Genomic DNA, 23,389 nt, shown 5'->3' with positions numbered 1-23,389 from the left:
TGCCAGCTTGACTCACCTGGGAACAAACACCCACAGTGTAGGGACAGACAGGCAAGAAAGACCACAGCCACAAGCATATGTTTCAGGACTAGTGTTGATCCATTAAGCTGGATGTTGAGATATAACTGGAAATATATGCTACTCAACATTCGATAGGGATACTGAAATATTTCATAGTGTGATGGAAGGCAAGTACAGGGTATCTAGGCTGTGTGGACCTACACAGTGTGCACACCGGGTTCTTTTACATTTATACTTCCATAACGACAAAGAACTACTGAAGTTTATTCTTCAATAACTTAAAATATAGCTGCACAAGCCAATATCAAACATCCAGGTTATCAGTCACATTCAGACTATCTGGATACTCCCTTTCCCTATCCAAAGTTGGGTAGTATATTTTCAAAGTACTTCGTAACACATCTAAAAAAAACCCACTCTGAACAGAAGTAAATGTTCATGTTTCATTTTCCTTTGAGTACACAATTTGAATTGCGCTTTCTTCCAAATATCAACAGAGACTCTTACAAAATCCGTTACAGCTTAATGGATCAAGATGCTGAGGATTAGAAGAGTGCCCAAGGTCTCCACTCATGCTAGGATGAAGAAGAGGTTAAAAACATTAAGCTACTGCAAGAGAATGAGGGTGAGAAAGTTCAAGACAAATCAGTGATTGAAAGTATATAAGGCCGGCTTCAATCATGCTACTCGTGCCTCAGATACCTTATCAAACGGATTTTAAAAATAATATTGCCAACTGGCGAAAATATTTCATGAGGTGCATTAGAAGGAGGCATAAATGATCTTTGTAGGTATTGATTACATAGTTGTTCTGAAACTTTGTACTAGATCCGCTCATTTTGTGGATAAAGTTGCTGGAATTAATGTAAATCTGAATAAATTAATAAAGTTTCAAACCACCCTCCTGCTCCAACAACAGATGAAAGAAAGAACTGCAACACAAAAGATATTAGATAAGCCAAGCAGAAAGGTCAAGCAAAGGCCTGACACCAGAGAAGCAGCAACAAGACAATGATGACAGAGTGAAGGCTCTGTTATAAAGGCATTCATGCATATGTTTGCCAAACCAGGTGGTCAAAGGCTATACCAAATGATTATGATTACATCCTCTGGATATATAAGTTTGTAAATGTTCGTTGGTGATGTTATTAAGTCACATACAGACCTATACACCAGCAAGACCAATTATCTGGACACTGAAGATTAATAAAGCCATATCAAGTGTTAGTCAAGTGTTAATAACACCTCATTTTTCACCAAATGTTTCATACTACTGGATGATAGAAGGCACACAAGAGTGTCGTTAATGTCTCTTCATCATTATTGAGATTCATGCAAAGACAATCTTTAATGATATAGATTACAAGAAATGTAATCAAAGCAGGGATTGGGATAGAGAACTTTGACAATGGGCCATTTTCAGAATTGTTAGCCATTTTCTGAATTTAGAATGGGCCACTGCCCTTGTATCAATAGTAAACTTCAAAATATTAATGGGCCATTTTTTATTCTAATGTGCAAAATGGCCCATGGCCCCTGCCTTTCCCAATCCCTGCAAAGGATAATATTAGTCAGTCTCTAGCCAAGCAATGTCAGTGGATTTCGTATGAAGATTTCAAGCTCTAAAACTAAAAGAAAAGCTCAAACTTTCAAAGGCATGCCAAACACTTTGTAGGTGCATCTTCAATTTCGATTAGTACATTTTCAGATTTCATCCCTTCTTTACAACACATAAAACTACAATCCGGGTTACATTGCATCAATATAAACATCATTACCAACAACAAATAAAGACTCTGATTAAATCAACAAATTAGCCATTACACCAAGATTTCAAATCTTTCAAATGTAAAACTGAGTGGTCTTTTAGACAAGATTTCACTTGATCAAATCACATTGATCAACACAGATCACAACAGATTAGGCTGTGCATCACTGTACAGATTTCTTCCTTCCTTAATTCGTTCTTCTCTCACTTCATGGTCTACATAGCACTATAGGAATTATGTTATTTTATACTGTTTTGAAATTAAAGGTGTAAAAACAAAAGCTGGTAACATCTCTATCCCTATGATGTTTTCATGTATCAATCATTATTAATCTTCATTGTACTTTGTCATAAAGAAAATGTTTGATTAGTGACTTTTAAACTACATCTGTGTTTTACACAACCAATTTTCATGAATGGTACACCAATAATCTCACACTTCACCCTTTATTATACACCTCATTTAGAAATATTCAACATATCTGAAAACATAAGTTTATTCTAAACATTTTCATACAGTAACAATTAGTTCCTTGTTGGAGCAAATCCGACACTCGATTTTTGCCAAGATCAAACTCGGTGTAGTATGGTCCAATGAAAACATCTCCCAGAATCCACAGGGGACCCCTGGGAGGCGGCACGTCCAGAGAAATAAAGCCGCTCAGACAGATGCTCACCCCGCCCTCAGAAACCTGTAAAGGTACATGGCATTGTGGGTAATCTTAGGGTCAAAGCAGGGAGTAGATAGCAAGGTGACTGAGTTAGTCATATCTGTTCACTGTTTTCAGGTACTCACAATGCATATGTGATCAGAATTATAGAAAGCAATGAGTGACATCTAAAGTAGCCAGTAAACTGGAGAGAAACCACTGCACCATTATCATTGTTTAAAACTGGATCAATATTCCAGCTGTGATGGTAGTCTGTAAATAATTACTTCTGAACCAGAAAATCCTGTAATTGATATCGTGAGTAACCAAAGTATGATGAGACACATTCGACTAAGTCGATCCATTCTGTCACCTCTTAGAATCAGATAAAAAATAATCTATATTTTCCTGTTGTTTGTCTTTTTCTGCTCAAAGCTATGCCATAATTAATTCTGATCTATCCAGTGACAAACTGGGATGTTTCTCAGGGAGAAAGGGAAGGGAAGAAAAAGTCCTCATCACTGAATCGACATTAAGTGGTATGTAAGCAAAGGGAGGTAATCAGGCTAGGCAGAGCAACAAGCAATACATTGAAAGGCATGGATAACAGAAGAAGCATAAGAACACATAACTCAGCTAACTATTTAACCAGTCTTGTGACATATTGATCAACATCCTTTACCATTAAGGTACAAAAAGTAACCAAGTTACTGTGACCTTAAGATCCAATCCATGCTACCTGTTATGGCAACAGAGAGCATGCAACCAATGGTTGTCAGGCAGGATACCCACAAGGAGACACATTCAGGAAATATGGCCAAGATACATCCACAGATTCAGCAACCATCCCTGATGAAAGTTTACAATCCACACTGGGCTGGTGTCTAAGGGCTAAACACTGACAATACTTACCGTGAGAACATACTGCTGCCCTGTGAGACTGAACACTTTTCCTCCAATTGTGAAATTGATGACAGGCAGGCTGGGGATCTTGTTACAGTCGATCATGTACTGTGTATAGATTTACATCATGTAGCCAACAACTTAAAATATGGACAAGACTTAGTATTTCTTAAGGAGCTGTTGTAACAATGGTAACAGGACGACATCATCCTTGACTATCCAATCCTAAAGATGAAGATGGTGACATCACTGTCAAACAATTTGTCTGGGAAACTTATCATAATGGAATGGCAAAAACAGAAGCAGGATAATTGAGAATCAGTTGCTGAAATGTTTGTTTGATTGTTCTTTAAAGTCACACTTAGCAATATTCCAGTTATAAAACGGCAGTCTGTAAATAATCGAGTTTGAACAAGAAAATCCAGTGATCAACATCATTAGCATTGATTTATGTAACTGGGATATGATGAGATGTGACAACCAAGTCAGTGAGGGTGACCACCTGATCCCGTTAGTCGCCTCTTATGACAAGCATGTGTTGCTGTTGATCAATCCTAACCCCGATCTCCATGGGATCTTGCACAAATGCCCATACTTTATAAAACTGAACTTGTACACTAAGTGGCACCAAAGTTTGATACAGAGCAGCTATTCTCCCACTGATGATAACTAAAACAGAAAGATAGTAAACAGTAACACCTTCTTTCACATGATTTGAAAGACCAATCCTAAAAGTTAATCTATTTACCTCTCCCTTGGCTAGTGGTGTTGCTCCGATGAGCTGGTTCAACTTGGTGACATCTGATGTGGGTCCAGCCAGGAGAGAAGTGCCAGTGTCTGCGATGGCATTGCAGCCTCCTTGACAGAATGTCGTTGTACCCAGTGTGATGCTGAAATATTCAGTAATATTCAAGCTATATAAGTCTGAGTTTAGACCACACAAACCAAAACTGAAAGCATGACTGAGTCAGCATCTTCCTGAGGTAAGAAAGTTAACAGACTTCTGACATTACTGACCAAATTCAAGTCTTCGCCCTTAATAAACAAGGTGGACTGTTGCCCCACCAGTGACTGTTACAAGTTATGACCTTTCTATATCCCAACAGACCTATCAGATTGCACCTCTCACATCACTTGCTTCAAAGAAAATGGTGGTTCCAAGTCAAAACAAGCTGATTGAAAATCAATATCTATATAAAAAACATGGGTCTTTCATCACAAAGTGGATCAAAAACATAAATGGTAAAAATATTAGTGGATGCACAGTTAATCAACTTAATGACAAATGTTTTGTTAATTCAGTATTTGACCAAAATCTGCATGGCACTTGCCAGATTAATGAGAGTGAGTGAGTTTAGCTTTACGCCGCTCTTATAGTCTGTTTGCAATGAAAACGTACCGATGAATTTCACTTTAAACAAAAAAAGTAAATCAAATTAAGTGAAATTAAGATTGCGAATCCTCATAATTTTACCTTGCCAATTAAACATATAAATTTCACAATTTTATTCAACTTAGGATAAAAGTTGTTTAACAGACGATCATAGATTCAAATCGCTTTTATTGGTTTGTATTACAAGGGAGTAAACGCAGTAATTGGAACAGTGATACAAATGCACATGCAGTACATGATGAGCGTTAACTTACACCATACCCTACTTCTCGGTGTTTCATTTAATGTGCATACCCCGTTGTAATCACTGGATTGTCTGGTCCAGACTTGATTATTTACAGAACGTCGCCATATAGCTGGAATGTTGCTTAGTGCGGTCATATAGCTGGAATGTTGCTTAGTGCAGCTTAAAACTAAACTCACTGACTTCAGATTTATCACATGGTACATATATATATATAAACAAATTAATGTAAAATGAAAGAGCCAATTACCCATCCATTTTAAACTCCCAATATCCTTGCCGCGAGACTGGTACGTAGGTGAAGTTGCCAGTGTACTTGGCTGGGTCACTACCTCCGAAGATGAGCTCACCACCTTCCTTTGCCTTAGGGTCACTGAAAACATAACAGACGGCCATGAGGGATCAAAGTCCTGCAGCATTACGAGATGAGAACTTAGAACATAACTATTCCTGAAACTCTAGCATTATGCATTGGTCGCTTTCGCACTTTCATGTCTAATTGTAGTGGGAGGATGCTGACTTTAGGCATACATGAATCTGCAAATCTTTTAGCCATACAACAATTCCCTGTGGTTCATTCAGTTAGAAGGACAAGACAGATGGGACATCTATTAATTCAGTCAGAAGGAAACGATGGACTTTGAACATCTACTGATTTAGTAACGAGAAGGATAAGGGACACGTTACAGTTCAGGCATAAGGACATAGACAGGGGACCACATGCCGACTTAGGCAGAAGGAAAAGGCTAGAAGGAGGGACAAAACGGGCACCACATGCTGACTTAGGCAGAAGGAAAAGGCTAGGAGGAGGGACAAAACGGGCACCACATGCCGACTTAGGCAGAAGGAAAAGGCTAGGAGGAGGGACAGGAGGGACAAAAGAGGGACAAACGGCACCACATGCCTAGGAGGAGGGACAAAACGGGCACTTAGGCAGAAGGAAAAAGGCTAGGAGGAGGGACAAAACAACCACATGCACCAGAAAAGGCTAGAAGGAGGGACAAACGGGCACTTAGGCAGAAGGAAAAGGGCTAGGAGGAGGGACAAAACGGGCACCACATGCCGACTTAGGCAGAAGGAAAAGGCTAGGAGGAGGGACAAAACGGGCACCACATGCCGACTTAGGCAGAAGGAAAAGGCTAGGAGGAGGGACAAAACGGGCACCACATGCCGACTTAGGCAGAAGGAAAAGGCTAGGAGGAGGGACAAAAACGGGCACCACACATGCCGAGGGACAAAATTAGGCAGAAGGAAAAAGGCTAGGAGGAGGGACAAAAAGGAAAAGGCGGGCACCACATGCCGACTTAGGCAGAAGGAAAAGGCTAGGAGGAGGGACAAAACGGGCACCACATGCTGACTTAGGCAGAAGGAAAAGGCTAGGAGGAGGGACAAAACGGGCACCACATGCCGACTTAGGCAGAAGGAAAAGGCTAGGAGGAGGGACAAAACGGGCACCACATGCCTGACTTAGGCAGAAGGAAAAGGCTAGGAGGAGGGACAAAATGGGGCACCACATGCCGACTTTAGGCAGAAGGAAAAAGGCTAGGAGGAGGGACAAAAGGCACCACATGCTGACTTAGGCAGAAGGAAAAGGCTAGCTAGAGGGAGGGACAAAACGGGCACCACATTCCACACATGCCGACTTAGGCAGAAGGAAAAGGCTAGGAGGAGGGACAAAGGAGGGCGCTGGCTTAGGCAGAAGGAAAAGGCTTAGGGCAGAATGCCTACTTAGGCAGAAAGGCTAGGAGGAGGGACAAAAGCGGGCACCACCTGACAGGCAGAAGGAAAAAGGCACCAGAAGGCAGAAGGAAAGGCTAGGAGGAGGGACAAAACCACATGCTGACTTAGGCAGAAGGGAAAAAGGCTAGCACCACATGCCGACTTAGGCAGAAGGAAAAGGCTAGGAGGAGGGACAAAACGGGCACCACATGCCGACTTAGGCAGAAGGAAAAGGCTAGGAGGAGGGACAAAACGGGCACCACATGCCGACTTAGGCAGAAGGAAAAGGTTAGAAGGAGGGACAAAATGGGAAAATGCTAAGGACACTACAGATTCAGGTAAAAGATGTATTGCTGGATATTTACCGACTCAGATAGAAGGAGAAGATGGACTGTGGAACAAGTTTTGCTGCACCATGTTGTAGAAGACGGGGACAACCTGATCCACGGAGATGGAAGAATAGCCCAGTCCAAGGATTCCATCAAACTTGGCAGCAACAAATGTGATTCCAGGCTGTTTGGTGGCCTCAGCAAATGTCTGTTTCTTCACTGTTACCTGACCAATCTGCAAAAGGTTAAAAGGAAAACATTGCGTGTGTAATTTTGTTGAACCAATCAATACACTGTCACTAGTGACAGAAAAAAACACCAGCCAGAGAGCTGGGTACAGTTTGACAAATGCTAAAAATACACAATGTTTTCAGTGACTTGATTTTCATGTTACTGCTACTGCAGATGTTACAGTTTAACTTCCACCCAAAACATTGTGTCACTAGTAATCCGGTTGCCATGGACACCTGGTACTTCTGTATTCAGCTGAGTTACCAAATGGTATAAATGATGGACCTGGGTGCCGTTGTACAAAACCACCTTAGCGCTAAGACTACTTTAAGTCTATGTTAAGGTATGGGAGTTATGGTCACCTTAGCTAAAGATCACTTTGTACAACGGCATACTGGTGAATAGATCCTGCTAATGGTGACACATCAACTAAATTGTCCTGACAATGTGTCATGTGAACTAACAATGACGCAACAGCTAATGGAAGGTCATAACATGATGTGTTGTGTATGGTGCTGTGTTAGTGTTAATTGTTTAATGCAGCCTGTAAATAATTAGGGCTGGCTTATCAATAATAAGAAATATTGTCAATCTCTATGATTTAGATCGATAGCCAGCCCTATAAATAATCCACTATGGACCATACAATCCAGTGATCAATATTGTGAGCAATACTTCATGCTGTTAGAGTATGACAATACACTATCAACTGAGTCACTGAGTCACAGGTTATATTTGGGATTACACTTTCTCAGTAAAGTACAGATTCTAATACTTTTGTTGGGTTGAGTCCAATTCGGGAATTCGAACCCTACCCTAAGAGTCAGAATCTATACACTTGATCCATGTTGTTGCCCCCCGGCACCAATTCCACGTACAAATCTGTACTTACTGTAACGTCATCAGTGCTGAGGAAGCCACTGAGCTCACCAGTGCCATACTGGATGGCGAATTTTGTGCCATTGGCGATGTATGTGCTGGACTTGGTACTGTCATATTTGTTGTGGAGCACTGAGGTAGAAAATACACAATATCACCAACACAGCTGGACCAAGTCAGTGAGTTTAGTTTGATGCCGCTCTCAGCAATACTCCAGCTATATGGTGGCAGTCTGTAAATAGTCCAGTCTGGACCAGACAATCCAGTGTTCAACAGCATGAGCAACAAACTATGCAATTGGGATACGATGACATGTGAGTCTGACCACCTGATCGCATTAGTTGCCTAACAAGCATGGATTACTGAAGATCAATTCTAACCAGGATCTTCAAGAAACAAGATCTATATCAGTTGACACAACAATAATTACATCACTTACTAGCCTCAAACATACATTGCTTAAAACAAAACCACAGAATCATGAATTATCATCATCTTATTCCCTCATCACTTTTCAGAAACAAAAACAATAATGAGACCAGACATAGCCATCTAACAGTGAACATAGGACACCATGTGGACACCTGTTCCAGCCTCTATTCAACATGTACAAACAGCAGGTACTTACAACAGGCAATATCAGTCAAGGAACATTTCTTGGACGGCACCCACAAGTTGGAAGATCCAGTATCAAAGATAACCTTGAAGTCCTGGGCTGGTGTTCCGATACTGATGGGTCCATAGTACTGGGCCTGGAAGGAAAACATGCTTGTCAGCAGTGGAATATAACACCATAGCAACAAGCAACTCCATACATCACAGCAACACACAACACCATAACCCCATACAACAACACACATCACAGCAACAAACTGGACTTAGTGATAAGTTGATGGTGTTCAGATACTGATAGACCAGTAGCCTGCAAAGGAATACACTTGCAATACTTAAAGGTCACATGCAACATAAAAAACGACTTTGCAGATTCTGATACTTTTCGATATGGACTTACTGAAACAAATCATGAAAAATGCAAATTCAACCTATAAAGTTGAAAAATAACGTGATGAAAAAACCACGCCAAAATCGGAGTTCAAACGATTCACTAATTTTCCTCCTGACTTTTTCGGGGAAAACTGGTTTCAACAGCTGGGCTGCGCTCATAGCACGTCGCGTGCAGTGAAATAGGTTCACGCGCAGCTTGGAAGTGGGTTGTCCGGTGAATACTTTCGGTGAAGGCTTTGGTGTGGGCTATTTTCTAATGTTTTGTTGATATTTCACAGGCGAGCTTTTATATGTTATGACAGTAGATCAACTGTTTATATAATTTCATTTGTCTATTTCACCACACGTTCTTCTTACCGAGTCACTTTCTCAGTTCGATACTTAAAAGCAATGTCATTATTTAGCGTTGACAGAATTTCTAACTTATATAGATATGTTGTTGTCACAGACAAAACTCAATGTCTGTGACACCTATGTGTCTGCCTGCCTGTCTGCTAATGACAATATTCAATACACAACTGCCATCACTGACCACATGCAATTTGAACTTAACACCAATCAGGCTATACACCATAAACAAAATGCATTGATTTATGGCCCGAGTTCGGTCTCTGTCACATTATGCAATTACACAGACAGGCAGGTGTGATACTTGTACACATGACATGTTATGATGTCTGTTGATTGCAAAATGTTATGCACAAAAATGAGCATGTATTTACAAAACCCAACATCTCTATATATACACACACAATGAGCCGTGAGGGCATCTGCAAATGAACCAGCCGTTACACTTGAGTGCACACCCACCTGCTCTGACTGGGTTCGGTATCCTGGCTGCTTCGTTTCTTGGGAAGTAAACCCAAGTACACAATATTGCACTTTTGATTTGCGATTGTACGCTTATAATTTTGTTTATATGTTTTTTCATAACCAGCAATGTATATTATATGTCATGAATAAGTGATAATTGTATTTTAATTATGTTTGATTTTTTGGTTGCATGTGACCTTTAACATCATAGTGACTAACACTAGTGACCAAACATGCAACATCATAGTGACATGCAACACTCAACACTATCGCAACACTCAACACCGTAGCAGAAAAAAAACGGTTCCTAAATTATAATGATAAAATTAAATGAAAAAGTGCCCAGAAACTTAATCATTTCCTGAAACTGTGGTAATATGCCACATTCTAAACTTGCATGGGCTTTTGGGGATATAAATGTTTCAAGGTCTGTGACAGACTATGTTTGTGGCAGAAGCATACACGGCTCATTAACCATGGAGCTACCCTGAAAATGACTCACATCAAGGTAGTTACTGAGAGGCTCAGGGTCTGGTCCATTCAAGTTCCCGACACTGTACTTCCTTGCTGAGGCTCTCAATTGACATGCCATGTTCTTTCAAAGATTGACGAGCAGTCTTGATTTTGTATAGTGGGATTCTGCAAAGAAAGTTTAATATGAAGTGACATAACTGGTGCATCCAAAATGTCCTATCATCACTATTTATCCCACATGCCAATTCACAGTCTTATCACTAAGCTGTTTACAATTTGTACCCATCTACAATGTACTAGACCCTTTATCACTTATCTTCAACATGTACAATGTCCCAAGTTATTTTCACACAAAATCATTACAGCAAAAGGGCATCCAGAACCACCTTATAACAAAAAGATGAAACATAATTAATGTCATCACAATAAATTTCATTATTAGCCCAGTGCCTTTCTGTATTCTTCAATGGTCTGGGCGATTGTGTCTGTGGGTTTTACAGTGTACACCACATCGTCCCGTAATCTCTACACTGGTAATCATGACATGATCTACTTAAATTTCTGATTAAAACATAGTACATGTTAATGTTTTTGTTTGTTGTTGAACATTTCTGTTGAGGGTGGTGTGGTAGCCTAGTGGTTAAAGCATTCGCTTGTCACGCCGAAGACCCGAGTTCTATTCCAATCATGGGTACAATGTGTGAAGCCCATTTTTGGTGTCCCTGCCGCGATATTGCTGGAGTATTGCTAAAAGCGACGTAAACTAAACACGGTCAGTCAGTCCATTTCTGTTCTCCCCTGCCGTGATATTGCTGGCATATGCTAAAAGTGGTGTAAAACCATACTCAGTCAGTCAGTCATAGAAGTATTTATGCAAACCTTTTACAAAAGAAATGTCCAATTTTCCGGGATTGGGTGGTCAGGCTCGCTGACTTGGTTGACACATGTCATCGGTTCCCAATTACGCAGATCGATGCTCATGCTGTTGATCACTGGATTGTCTGGTCCAGACTCGATTATTTACAGACCGCCGACATATAGCTGGAATATTGCTGAGTGCGGCGTAAAACTAAACTCACTCACTCCAATTTTCAAAAATTCAAATGTGAGATATGTGTCCCAAAGCTCTGGGTGCCTATTCTCGAAAGTGTCCCAGCTAAGACAGAACCTAGCTAGTTAAGACAGGAGTTAGGACATCCGAATGTTAGGATAAGACCCAATCTCGAAATGATCCTATCCTTGTCCTAACTTGAGCTACCGATCCTAGCTAGGATAGCGAGCTCTTGTGCGGGTGAGATAGAAAAATATTCATTAAGTTGGGGATTCACCTAAATATTACCCATGATTCATTCCATAAAAAAACACATATATCGTTTACAAGATAAATGGTAAGACTAGAAATCGAAGTAAAAAGCTTGAAAGCGATGAAATTCAGCTTTTGGTGGTCTTAGTAGATCTAGAAGAAATTATAATTAATTATAGTTACAATTAAAATACACATATTGTATCCAGAAAAATAGAGTGAATTAGTACTTGAATAAATTTAAAATATTTAATGAGATTTGAGATTTTTTAATATCTATTTGTTCGAAGCACCATACTTCCAGGAAAAAAGTATTGCTATATGTTAATATTTTCGATATTTTCATCGCATTATAGTAATTTTGAAGTTTTTAAAAATTCATTTCTTTGACAAGGAGAAAACATTTTTACTTCAGAGTTTGAAAGCCTGCAAAAAAAAAGCAATAAGATAAGTGCACAAAATATTTTCATTTTATTTGCTTGGGTTTTTTTTGGTGAAAATCATGACTTGATCTCTCATTATGTGTCATCTCACAAACTGAAAATTCACCTAGGAAATAAACAGGAGTTACTCCCCCTATCAAGTTGGCCTTGACATTAACATTACACGGCAACGTGACTGAAAAGAGCAATGTTGTGATTAAAAAGGCCAAGAATAGGTAAGAATTGAACAAATTTCTTTTGTAGATCTGAAGAATATGTGCATCGCAACAAATGTGTCTATTCATTACCGATAAATTGATAATATAAACCCAAAAACTCTTCAACACATCAAAACTGTGTGCTGTTGTAAATTCAAATGTAATTTAGGCGAGTTATTTTGGTGAACAAACAAGAACCACTCCATGCTGACTTCCACTAAGATAGACTTAGGACAAGTCAGAACCTATCCTTGTATTTGTCCTTAGTTAGGATATCCTAGCGCTAGGGTATCCTAGCGCTAGGATACTTTTCGAGAATAAGGTAGGATACCTATCCTAGACCCAAGGATCAAAGTTAGGATATCCTAGGGCTAGGATCCTTTCGAGAATAGGGGCCCTGGGAACTTGGAGGCAATTTTCAGAGGTTTAAAAGAGCCACTTGACTAGTGATGCTACCTCAGTCATTAAGTGCCGTAGTGTTCTGCACTAAAGTAAGCACACATTGCGTTCATGAACAAAACAACTCTTTAGTGAGTTTGATTTTACAGCACTTTTAACAATATTCAAACATCACAGCAAAGTGCACCAAAAATGGGCCTCTTATTCCCATGTTCTGTTGCAACAAACATGAACAATTTAACCAACAACACCACTGTCAAAACTTAAAATATTAGCATGCTAATTCTTTTAAAACTTAGTTTTATTGTTATCACCACCCAAGTGAGTGAGTTTAGTTTTACGTCGCACTCAGCAATATTCCAGCTGTATGGCGGCAGTCTGTAAATAATTGAGTCTGGACCAGACAATCCAGTGATCAACAGCATGAGCATCGATCTGTGCAATTGGGAACCCTATCACCACCCAAGGCTACACATATTATCATATATATAATTGAATAATAGTGTGGGGCAAATACTGTCCTATTATAACTCTCAAGGTCAAACGAGGTTTTGCTGTATGGATCACCCAGTAGCACTGCTAAGGTGGATGTGTCTTAAATGGGTAAATTCCTTTCAGTGATTCCGTGAAAGAAGAGACTCAAATTTATCCATGGAAACACACAGTTTGTAAGTCATGCTATTTTCATCTCAGAAATATTGCTTCCATTATATTTCTGACATTTGATGCAGCTCCACCTATTCGACAAATCTCTCAATTATTGCTGCAGTCTTCTTGTAAATATCCGCCATGATCTATTGTCCAAGCTCCAGAGGATTCAGAACTCTGCGGTAGCGATTGATTTGCCGATCAACAAAGCGCAGTCACATTACACCATTGCTGATACGCTTTACATTGGCTGCCCACGTAAACAGAGAATAGAATATAAAATCCTCACTCTAAGCTTTCAAGTGCCTCCATGACAAAGCTCCAATCTATCTGAAAGATCTCCTCAGTGAATATGTCCCACCACGGCTTTTAAGATCAAGTTCTAATTGTCAGTTGAATGTCCCCAAGGTCAGATTAAAGTCATATGGACATAGACAGTTCTCTTACACAGCTCCCCTTTTCTGGAACTCACTGCCTCTTCACATCCGACAAGCCGCGTCCGTGGAATCTTTCCAGTCCCAACTGAAAACTTTCCTTTTTAAACAAGCTTATGAACTTTAATCCTTTCTTCAGATCACTCTATCTTTTAGCGCCTAGAGAAATTGCCTTGCAGTTTGATTTGTGCGCTATACAAGAACACTTATTATTATTATTAAGGTCAAATATACTCAAATAAATCAAAAAGAAGAATTCAGGAAAACTATATGAGGAAATATATAATTATATTCCTCAATATATTCCCTATGACAAATCAACAGGGAAATAGGTAGACAAGTGAAATCAATCTTGCTGCAGTTACCTACACTTCAGTCAGCCTTTAAGTTTAACCATGGTAAATATTGGGACAAGCTGAGGTTGACAGCACATGTAACAACCCTCTCAGTTAGGTCATGGTGACACAAACCACCATGCCACACAATGTAAGTTGTAACTATACTGGATCCTAATTCAGTGAACAGTCATCTGTCATGTCAAGATACTATGGACACTATAATGACAGTAAATAAGGCCCGTCCGACCACCCGAGATGGGCTAGATTTCTGACGGATGGTATAATTTTACAGCAAGCCAGCCCCATGGTCTGGTAAATGTTTTTAGATGACCAATACATCTGAGTAAATTCAACATATCTTGGTGTCTGGTCTGGTTAAATCCATTTTGGGCAGGTAACATTTTGAACTTACCAGCCCTGATGTCTAGCTGGGTTTCTGGCTTATTTCATACACTGATAATGACCTTGAATTTCCATTTGGTATCTATGTCTATTAGTGGATGGCTTGAGTGAGTGAGTGAGTTTAGTTTTACGCTGCACACAGCAATATTCCAGCCATACGGCGGCGGTCTGTAAATAATCGTGTCTGGACCAGATAATCCAGTGATCAACATCATGAGCATCAATCTGCACATTTGGGAACTGATGACATGTGTCAACCAAGTCAGCGAGCCTGACCACCCGATCCCGTTAGTCGCCTCTTACGACAAGCATGGGTTACTGAAGGTTCACTCTAACCCGGACCTTCACGGGTCAGCTGATGGCTTGAAGACATGCGAGTGACTGAATAAGCTGGCATGATGGGTGTGGCTGGGTTGAACAGAGATTCATTTACAGGTACGCACATTGTGTCAGTTGGGCAAAATATAAACGCACGAGCTCTAGTTTTTTTGCTGACAGAACAAGGCTCATAACTGCGAGTTCGAACGTTGGATAGTCGGATCCTAGCACTCAGAGGGAGGCAACTCTGTGCCTGAGTTGAAGTGAGTATGTCTTTCACTGTGCGCTATATGTATTAAAATATAATACTTACTAATAACTAAACATTTGATCATATTTGTATTCCCACTGTTTGCATACATTGTGCTGTAGTAATAGCGCATCAGCAAATCCTTGACCGGAACAAAAATAAAATGTCGATGTAGTTTCTGATTATTCTTCACCAACTACTGCGTAAAATGATAAGGCTTGTTACCTGACAAGTCCATAGCAAGTGGCCAATAAGGCCAGGCAGACGATAAACGTTTTCATCACTGTTTAGCTTCCCGCTTCGCTCCACAAGACAAGATTCTGAGAAAAGCTCCGAGCAGTCGGTCAGCTTTATGCGTAGGCCCCGGAACAGGTGTTTTGAACGCAACCGAGGTATATATACTATCAGACGCACGACTATCTATCATGACATGTGACACCCATGCGGAGAGTCAGGCGAATCGTGTGACATACCGTATGTATGTTTCCAGTTTTAATCCTGTACGCATGTCATTCATTCACATTATTACCAAAGAGATTAGATACGATAAGGCCAAACGTCATGAAGACTAGTATTAATGCAAATATCTTCCATGTATTCGTGTTCTACTACCAACACGTACTGTAGCCGTCACTATCGATTACCACGGTCGAATAGCGAATCACTGAGTGTATTTTAAGCGTCGTTTGGCTCCTTTGTCTGTGGCAAGCTATCCTACGAACAATAAGTACCTCACATGGTTGTGGAATTACTTGTTAACCGCACTCAACAATCTCCGAGCTGAAATAAACCAGTCAATCAAGTGGTTGATATTCTGAGCAATGAGAGACAAAGTGGGATGTTGGTATTACAAGTGTCAGAAATCGGCTGTCCTCAGCATCAAGGTGTAGGAGATGGTATTTTGACGAGCATTCGATACTAGCTGATCTAGGAATATCTAAACGACACAGGGGATTAGCACAATCTGCTAGGGAGCTTTTGTCCCACAGAAACCACAAGGGGAAACTCTGCTAGAGAGTGCAACTTTGACTTTTAATGTTTGTTCGAAGCTTGAAAAGGCAAATGAAAAGGTCTGTTTTACCCTACACCTATTTTCGTGCAATGATGGTAACTGATGATTACTTATTTCAGTCACGTGATGTTTCAAGAATATCGTATATAATGTCGTTTTAATATTACATTGACTTATGAAAGTACTTTGGTGCTCATTCAGAACTAGCTTTACACCTTTCCGACAGCAAATTGTTAATTAAAACCTTTTAAAAACCTATTAGGATAGTTTTCCCATTCATTCCACAGCCTGTGTCATTATCCGTTTATCAGCTTGAATCCAGCTTCAGCCGGCTGCTGCGCAATTCCATTTGACAGTTATTAGTTGTATGCTATGTAGCATATTTCACACTTCCGGTTATAGTTTCACTATTAATAACTGTTTGGGGCTGATGACCTAAACCATCATGTGACGCTCATGAGTTTTCTCACGTGACCCTTTGCATTAATAAACAATCCTCCGGAGGTATTGAATTTTGCACAGACCAAAGCATGACAAGCTCAGACAACAATGGACGGGTGTGGTTACTTGTGAAGTGATCCACACACGTGTAGACCTGCGTACAACATTCAAGCTATTTTTTAAAAACATGATCCTAAAGCTGACATATTTTTTTATGCACATATAACTGTCATGGATGTATTAGCAAGTGTGACTAGTGTTCGTTACACCGCGCTAACGATTTAGATCGAGCCGGGATCAGGCAAACCAATGTTGTTATGATGATGATTTTAAGGCGGGCGGATGTTTGTCACCCATTTTGTTCTGGGGAGGTAGGGGGGTCATCAAATTTGTACACATGTTTCTAGGGGGGGTCAGCAATTATGTACATAGAAAATATTTTAAAATTATGCTTAAAAATGTTGGAGCGGGTGTTTCATTGATTTTGCACATGACATGCAGGGGTCACTAACTTTGTACATAAATTTGGGGGGGCATTGACATTGTACATGCTTCTCCATAAAAATCATCATCAGCCCCCTGGCCATAAATTATTACCGGTCCCTAATATTCGTGCAATATCACATCAGAAATATGGGGAATCGAGCCCGGGTCTTCGGCGTGACGAGGGAACGCTATATAACCATTAGGCTATGCCACCCCGGTATAATCAGTTTAAGTGTTGGTTATTACACATATATCGTATGGAAGAGAGATCGTGTATGTGACTTTGGAGGAACGAGGATGGTTTAATTGTGTCTGAAAGTATAATGGCTTCACGCTATCACACCGTTAATAACGATGTTAGTACCAGCTTGCATTAACCCTGTATCGTCCTGAAATTCAGGAAATAGAATCTCGAACCGGACACACATGCCTGACACATTTTCCTGTTAGTAATCTTGCAGTGTCGTCGAGTAGGCCTGATACTTACATTACAATATCACTGTCATCTTTATAACTTAATATGTTATTCTCAATGAAATATTAAAATGGGATTATTTTTATTATTATAGGTTATTTATATAGCGCACATATCCACGCACTAGTGCATGCACAAGACGCTGGTATTTTTCCCCTCCATCGTTGGATGTCAGTCTCAACGGCACAACTTATTGTCAATCTCAACTCCCTGGGGATCGGCGCACTGAGTTAATGTGGCTTTCCCATCCTTACGAGGTACCCATTCACAGCTGGGTGGACTGGGACACATAGTCACAGTACTTTGTCCAAGTTTACTGCACGTTGCTGTACCCGCAACTAGGTGTTTGCACGTTTCCATGTGGCCACCATCTGGTCATATACCAGCGGATTCGTGGGTTCTTTTAAGTGCAGAGGGTTGTGTACTGTACACAAGGAGTTGTGACATGCACACAAAGTGGACTCCAAGGTTTTTACACCCGGTCACAGGTGGGCTCGGTCCCGGCACCTCATGGTCGCTGGATCACTTCTAGCGCCTTAGACAGCTCGCCCACCACGCTTCATGGTTTAAAACATTGCTTTTATCAGGATTCCAGTCACAGCACGACGTAGCAGCTATGGTGTGATGAAAGCCCGACTGTAACCCACAAGCATGGTGTTTTCAAACTTAGAAATATAATCAGGGCTATATATGATCTTAGTCCCTTGCACTACTGATGGTTACACCTGAGACGACTTGTACCACCTGTATTCAGTCCCACCTCTCATCATTTGTAAGTTTTTGTTCTAAATGACACGAGTATTGCAACGATCAAAGCCATTGTTTCCATTAATGACTGTATTACCTTTATGAAACGTATATTACCTGTGCTAGTCACGATATGGCTAAATATGTATATTACCTCACTTGCAATCGGGTGAGTGAGTATGGGGTTTCACGCCTCTTCTAGCAATATCTCGGCGGGGGACACCAGAAATGGGCTTCACACATTGTACCCATGTAGGGAATCGAACCCGGGTCTTCTGAGTGACTCGTGCGAACGCTTCAATCAATCACTACCAATGTTCGTAATCTATAGTTTTTAACTTTACTTAAAACGCAGCGACTGGTGTGGCGTTAGTTGTCAGAATTCATTTAGTTCACTACTTGCACGTACTGTTCTTTACTTTGGAAAGTAGAGCGTTCAAATGTAACAAAAACGCAACATAATTCATTTTATTATATTTTATACTGCAAACTGCTGTTATAAACTATTATCCTGACAACAATAATTTTCAATGCATATATATGCGCCACGTTTCCCCCAGCAGTGACATTCGTGGTAATTTAATTGATTAAAAAATGGGATTGTTCATTTCGCTGCTCGCATGGGTCTCCCGCACAATTATTATAAATCGACATCGACATGTATTCAACTACGGAAACCTATTAGTACGGAAGCCTTTAAGGGCCATGCGGGTTTTTTTCGTTTTTTTTCTTGAAATTTCAAGATACTAAGTTGAAATTTCAAGATACTAAGTTGAAATTTTAAGATACGAAGTTGAAATTTAGGAGATAAACGTACTGTGTTTGGAAATTAGATGAATGTTAGACCGAACTGATAGTCTCTAAATTTCATTTGAAGCCGAACGCGTAACGTGAGGTTTTCATGTGAATTTCCCATTCTAAACGGAAACAAATATACCATTTACCAGGTAGGCAAATGTTTACTAATGTTTTGCTGCACATTTTGTATAGATAGGGATGTAGTTTTGCAAGGCTTTCTGATTTATTGGTTAGATATTTTTTGTTTATGTTTGGGGCTGTGAATTGTTATTGAGTTTGAATATTTTTATAATAGAAGGTAATATGATAGTGATCAGTTTCCCTAATAATTGTGGAGGAAAAATCATTTACTAGTACACGTAATTGTATTTTTCGAGTTTTAATAAATGTTTTGTAAGCATTTACATTACGTCTGTTGAAATTTCAAGATAACTTCTAGGCAATCTAGGAAATCAGAAGCCGAGATTGAGGAACAAACAAAATGTAACAAAATTACTAAGGTCATGTTTAATGCATTCAGAAGAAACTAATAAGATATATAACTGAGGACTTTTGAGATATTTACGAACTTTCAGTTTATCTGTACTATTACCTACAGTGAAATAACCTAGATGATTAATGTGCGTATTAACGAATAATGGCTCCCCAACAATAACCTGTCGTCCATGAAGGATTCATTAAACCTCATCACGTTTCAGTCTGCACTCGGTCACATTGTATGAAATGCAATCAAACCGCCAGACTCAATCTTTGCACCGTGTGATAAACACTGATACAGTGGGGGGCTTATTGTCACATGATTCCAATATAACCACAAGGGCTGTCGTACATCGACTACAGGATATCACACATGTTCATCGGCCCGCCGGTTCAGAGGTCAAGGTTTCGACTCGCATTGTGTGGTGTCACACGTGTTTGATGTTGAAACGTGGAAATGTTGTCGACACAGGTACTACAGATGTGTACCCCAGGTACGTTTCTGTATGTACCCTAGCCAAAATCAGCATACACAAACGTACCCTAGGACGATTCCATACACACTGTGTCGTTTTCTTGATCGGAACTGTCATACTGTTGTATTAGATGCATTTGATTGCGTTATATAAAAACGAATATACACAGTAACGGTTATATTGCGATGCCCAATGCGACTCGTAAACTACATACGGTTTCGGTTTTGGGTTGCGGAATATGGACTCGTCCGCCTTTTAGGGTACCGGGTACGTTTCTGTATTTGGACTTTGTTTAGGGTACATTTCTGTTTATCATCCAAAACTGTGTTCCACAGTAGATATCGCTTGTGTGAGATCAGACGATATCTCCTAGGAGATATCGTTTTGACAGTAGATTTTGTACAATGCCCTGACAATGCTATGACGTCATGAACTTGTTGACGTCACAATGTTATGACATCGCTGCACTGCAAATCTAATGGCAGTACTGTGTTCAGAGATGTACATTTTTCATTGAAAACTAATGAAGAGTGATTTTTGATGATAAATAGAATCTCACCCTCGTGTCTTCTGATATCAAATATATCAACACTCGTTGATAAAAGTAAAAATATCCTCGGCAAGCCTCGGATATTTGTTACTTTATCAACTCGTGGTGATATATTTGATATCAAAAGACACTCGGGTGAGATTCTCTATATACAGAAACGTACCTGGGGTACGTATCTGTAGTACCTGTGCCGACAACGACCCCTTCAGCTCTACTACTACTATATACGGACTGTACCTAAAGCACCACTATAACCTATTACAACTGCTACTACTACTATTCCTAATACTACATGTAGATACTATATTAGCATCACTACTACTACTACTACTACTACTACTACTACTACTACTACTACCACCACTACTACTACTACGACCACTACTACTACTACTACATACTACTACTACTACCACTACTACTACTACCACCATGCACCACCACTACTACTACTACCACTACTACTACTACTACAACTACTACTACTACTACTACTACTACTACTGCACCAGTACGGTGGGGTACTACTACTACTACTTAATACTACTACTACTACTACACTACTACTACCATGCACCACCACTACTACACTACCACTACTACTGTTACTACCACCACTACTACTACTACCCCGCCGTACTACAACCACATATGCTACTACTACTAAAACCACTACTACACTACTACTACTACTACTACTACTACTACTACTACTACCACTACTACTACTACTACTACCACTACTACTACTACCACTACTACTACTACTACTACTACTACTACCACTACTACTACTACTACCATGCACCACCACTACTACTACTACTACTACCATGCACCACTACTACTACTACTACCACTACTACTACTACTACACCACTACTACTACTAGTACCATGCACACACCACTACTACTACCACTACTACTACTAACTACTACTACCACCACTACTACTACTACCATGCACCACTACACTACTACTACTACTACTACTACTACTACTACTACCACTACTACTACTACTACTACTACTACTACCACTACTACTACCACTACTACTACTACTACCACCACTACTACTACTACCACTACTACTTCTACCACTACTACTACTACTATGCACCACCACTACTACTACTACCACTACTACTACTACTACACTACTACCACTACTACTACTACTACTACTACTACTACTACCACTAGTACTACTACTACTACTACTACCACTACTACTACTACACGCACCCTGCGCTCTACCGCTGCGTGTCTACTGCTACTTTTGCAAATTTTGCATTAGTGCTAAATTTTGCATTGGAAAAGCTTGGCGAAAGGGAAAATACTAATTTTATTCCGGGACTGAGAGCTAGAGACATACTTCTCTTTATGTAGATGTTGTTTTGAATGCTCGCGATGGGTTGAGTGCCACTTAGAACAGAATTTGAATTCTATTACGGTGCGTCAGTCTTAGTAAACTTAGGCTCAGCATTATTCATTACACTGGCATACTGACACTCAATATAACAGTGTAACGAATAATACTGAGCCTAATTTTACGTAGACTTCACGGTGCGTGAACGGAAAACTTTGGATAGAAAGTCTAGGAAGGTCTTTTATCCAATTTGTATCTGGAACGCCTTCTGAATCTGTATTTCAATAACATGCAGAGGGACAATTTATGGATGTTGACCTCTGTTATGACCGAGGAACAGGACGTTGCGGGGCATATATACGTATAGTACCGCCTGTCAAGTATAAATGACATCAGGCATTGCGCCATAGACAATTCAGTAGGTGGCCAATAAACAACAGGCCATATTCTCCATATAGGTTTCAACCCATCCTTGTCGTAAGAAGCGACTAATGGGATCGGGTGGTCAGGCTCGCTGACTTGGTTGACACATGTCATCGGTTCCCAATTGCGTAGATCGATGCTCATGCTGCTGATCACTGGATTGTCTGGTCCAGACTCGATTATTTACAGACCGCCGCCATATAGCTGGAATATTGCTGAGTGCGGCGTAAAACTCACTCACTCGCCCTGATAGGTTTCTCTTCTACAACTTGAACTTTGTCCCATAAGTATTTCAACTGTATTTGCATTAAGCTATCATGAGATGTAACAAAGCTGGGCACCGCCACAATGCCGCTATACCACTTAACTGAACGGACATAGTTGTTCCGCCCACAGTTTCCGCTAATGTTTCAGAATATATCCTAGATATACGCACTTGAGCAGAGTATGGACGTTGGAATACACCCATCATTTGATATACTTTATTCCTATAACATCTTAACATGTTCAAACTGACGAAGTCCAGTTGACAACGTATTGTATGCATACATAAGCAATGAATTCATTATATTTAGCAAAGTCATCGTACTCAAAAGCGTGTGTTGTTAGTGTCATCGTAATTCGATGATGAGATAAATACATTTTTGAAGTGTTTAATAATCATAATAATTACACTCGTTTTGGTTAAAATCAGTCCGATTCACTAAAATCCCACTTACTTCCGCAATGGCGGAGTAACTATGATAGGTCTCATGCCGAAGTTTGGTTCGTTTGATTGTTCTCTGTATAGTGTGACCGGCAAGGCATCGTGGGTTCTGATCTCGCTGACGAGTCCTGACGACACACGTTTTTGATCAACTTCTATTATCATTAAATAAAATAATAGAAATAAAGTTATTCCGCCATAGTCATGATGTCTTGTATTTGCGATTCCGTAAAGTACAGTTCGTTCAAGTGAGTGAGTGAGTTT

General features: G+C 40.1%; 1 protein-coding gene across 1 annotated transcript; it reads right to left on the bottom strand.

The window, feature by feature from the left end:
• Positions 1-467: 467 nt before the first annotated feature.
• Positions 468-15,538, bottom strand: LOC124264950 (lysosomal aspartic protease-like). Its single transcript, XM_046699731.1, is given in 12 exon segments — positions 468-2,341; positions 2,344-2,481; positions 3,352-3,450; positions 4,091-4,232; positions 5,230-5,352; positions 7,064-7,085; positions 7,088-7,262; positions 8,151-8,269; positions 8,766-8,889; positions 10,458-10,520; positions 10,522-10,594; positions 15,387-15,538. Coding segments are annotated over 12 exon segments (1,161 nt in total). The 5' UTR covers positions 15,443-15,538; the 3' UTR covers positions 468-2,314.
• Between the last annotated feature and the right edge of the window lie 7,851 nt (positions 15,539-23,389).

Source organism: Haliotis rubra, unplaced genomic scaffold, assembly GCF_003918875.1.
Source record: "Haliotis rubra isolate DU_JTF1 unplaced genomic scaffold, ASM391887v1 Scf951, whole genome shotgun sequence".
Taxonomy (NCBI): Eukaryota; Metazoa; Mollusca; class Gastropoda; order Lepetellida; family Haliotidae; genus Haliotis; species Haliotis rubra.
This window is presented reverse-complemented; position numbering and strand designations above follow the sequence as displayed.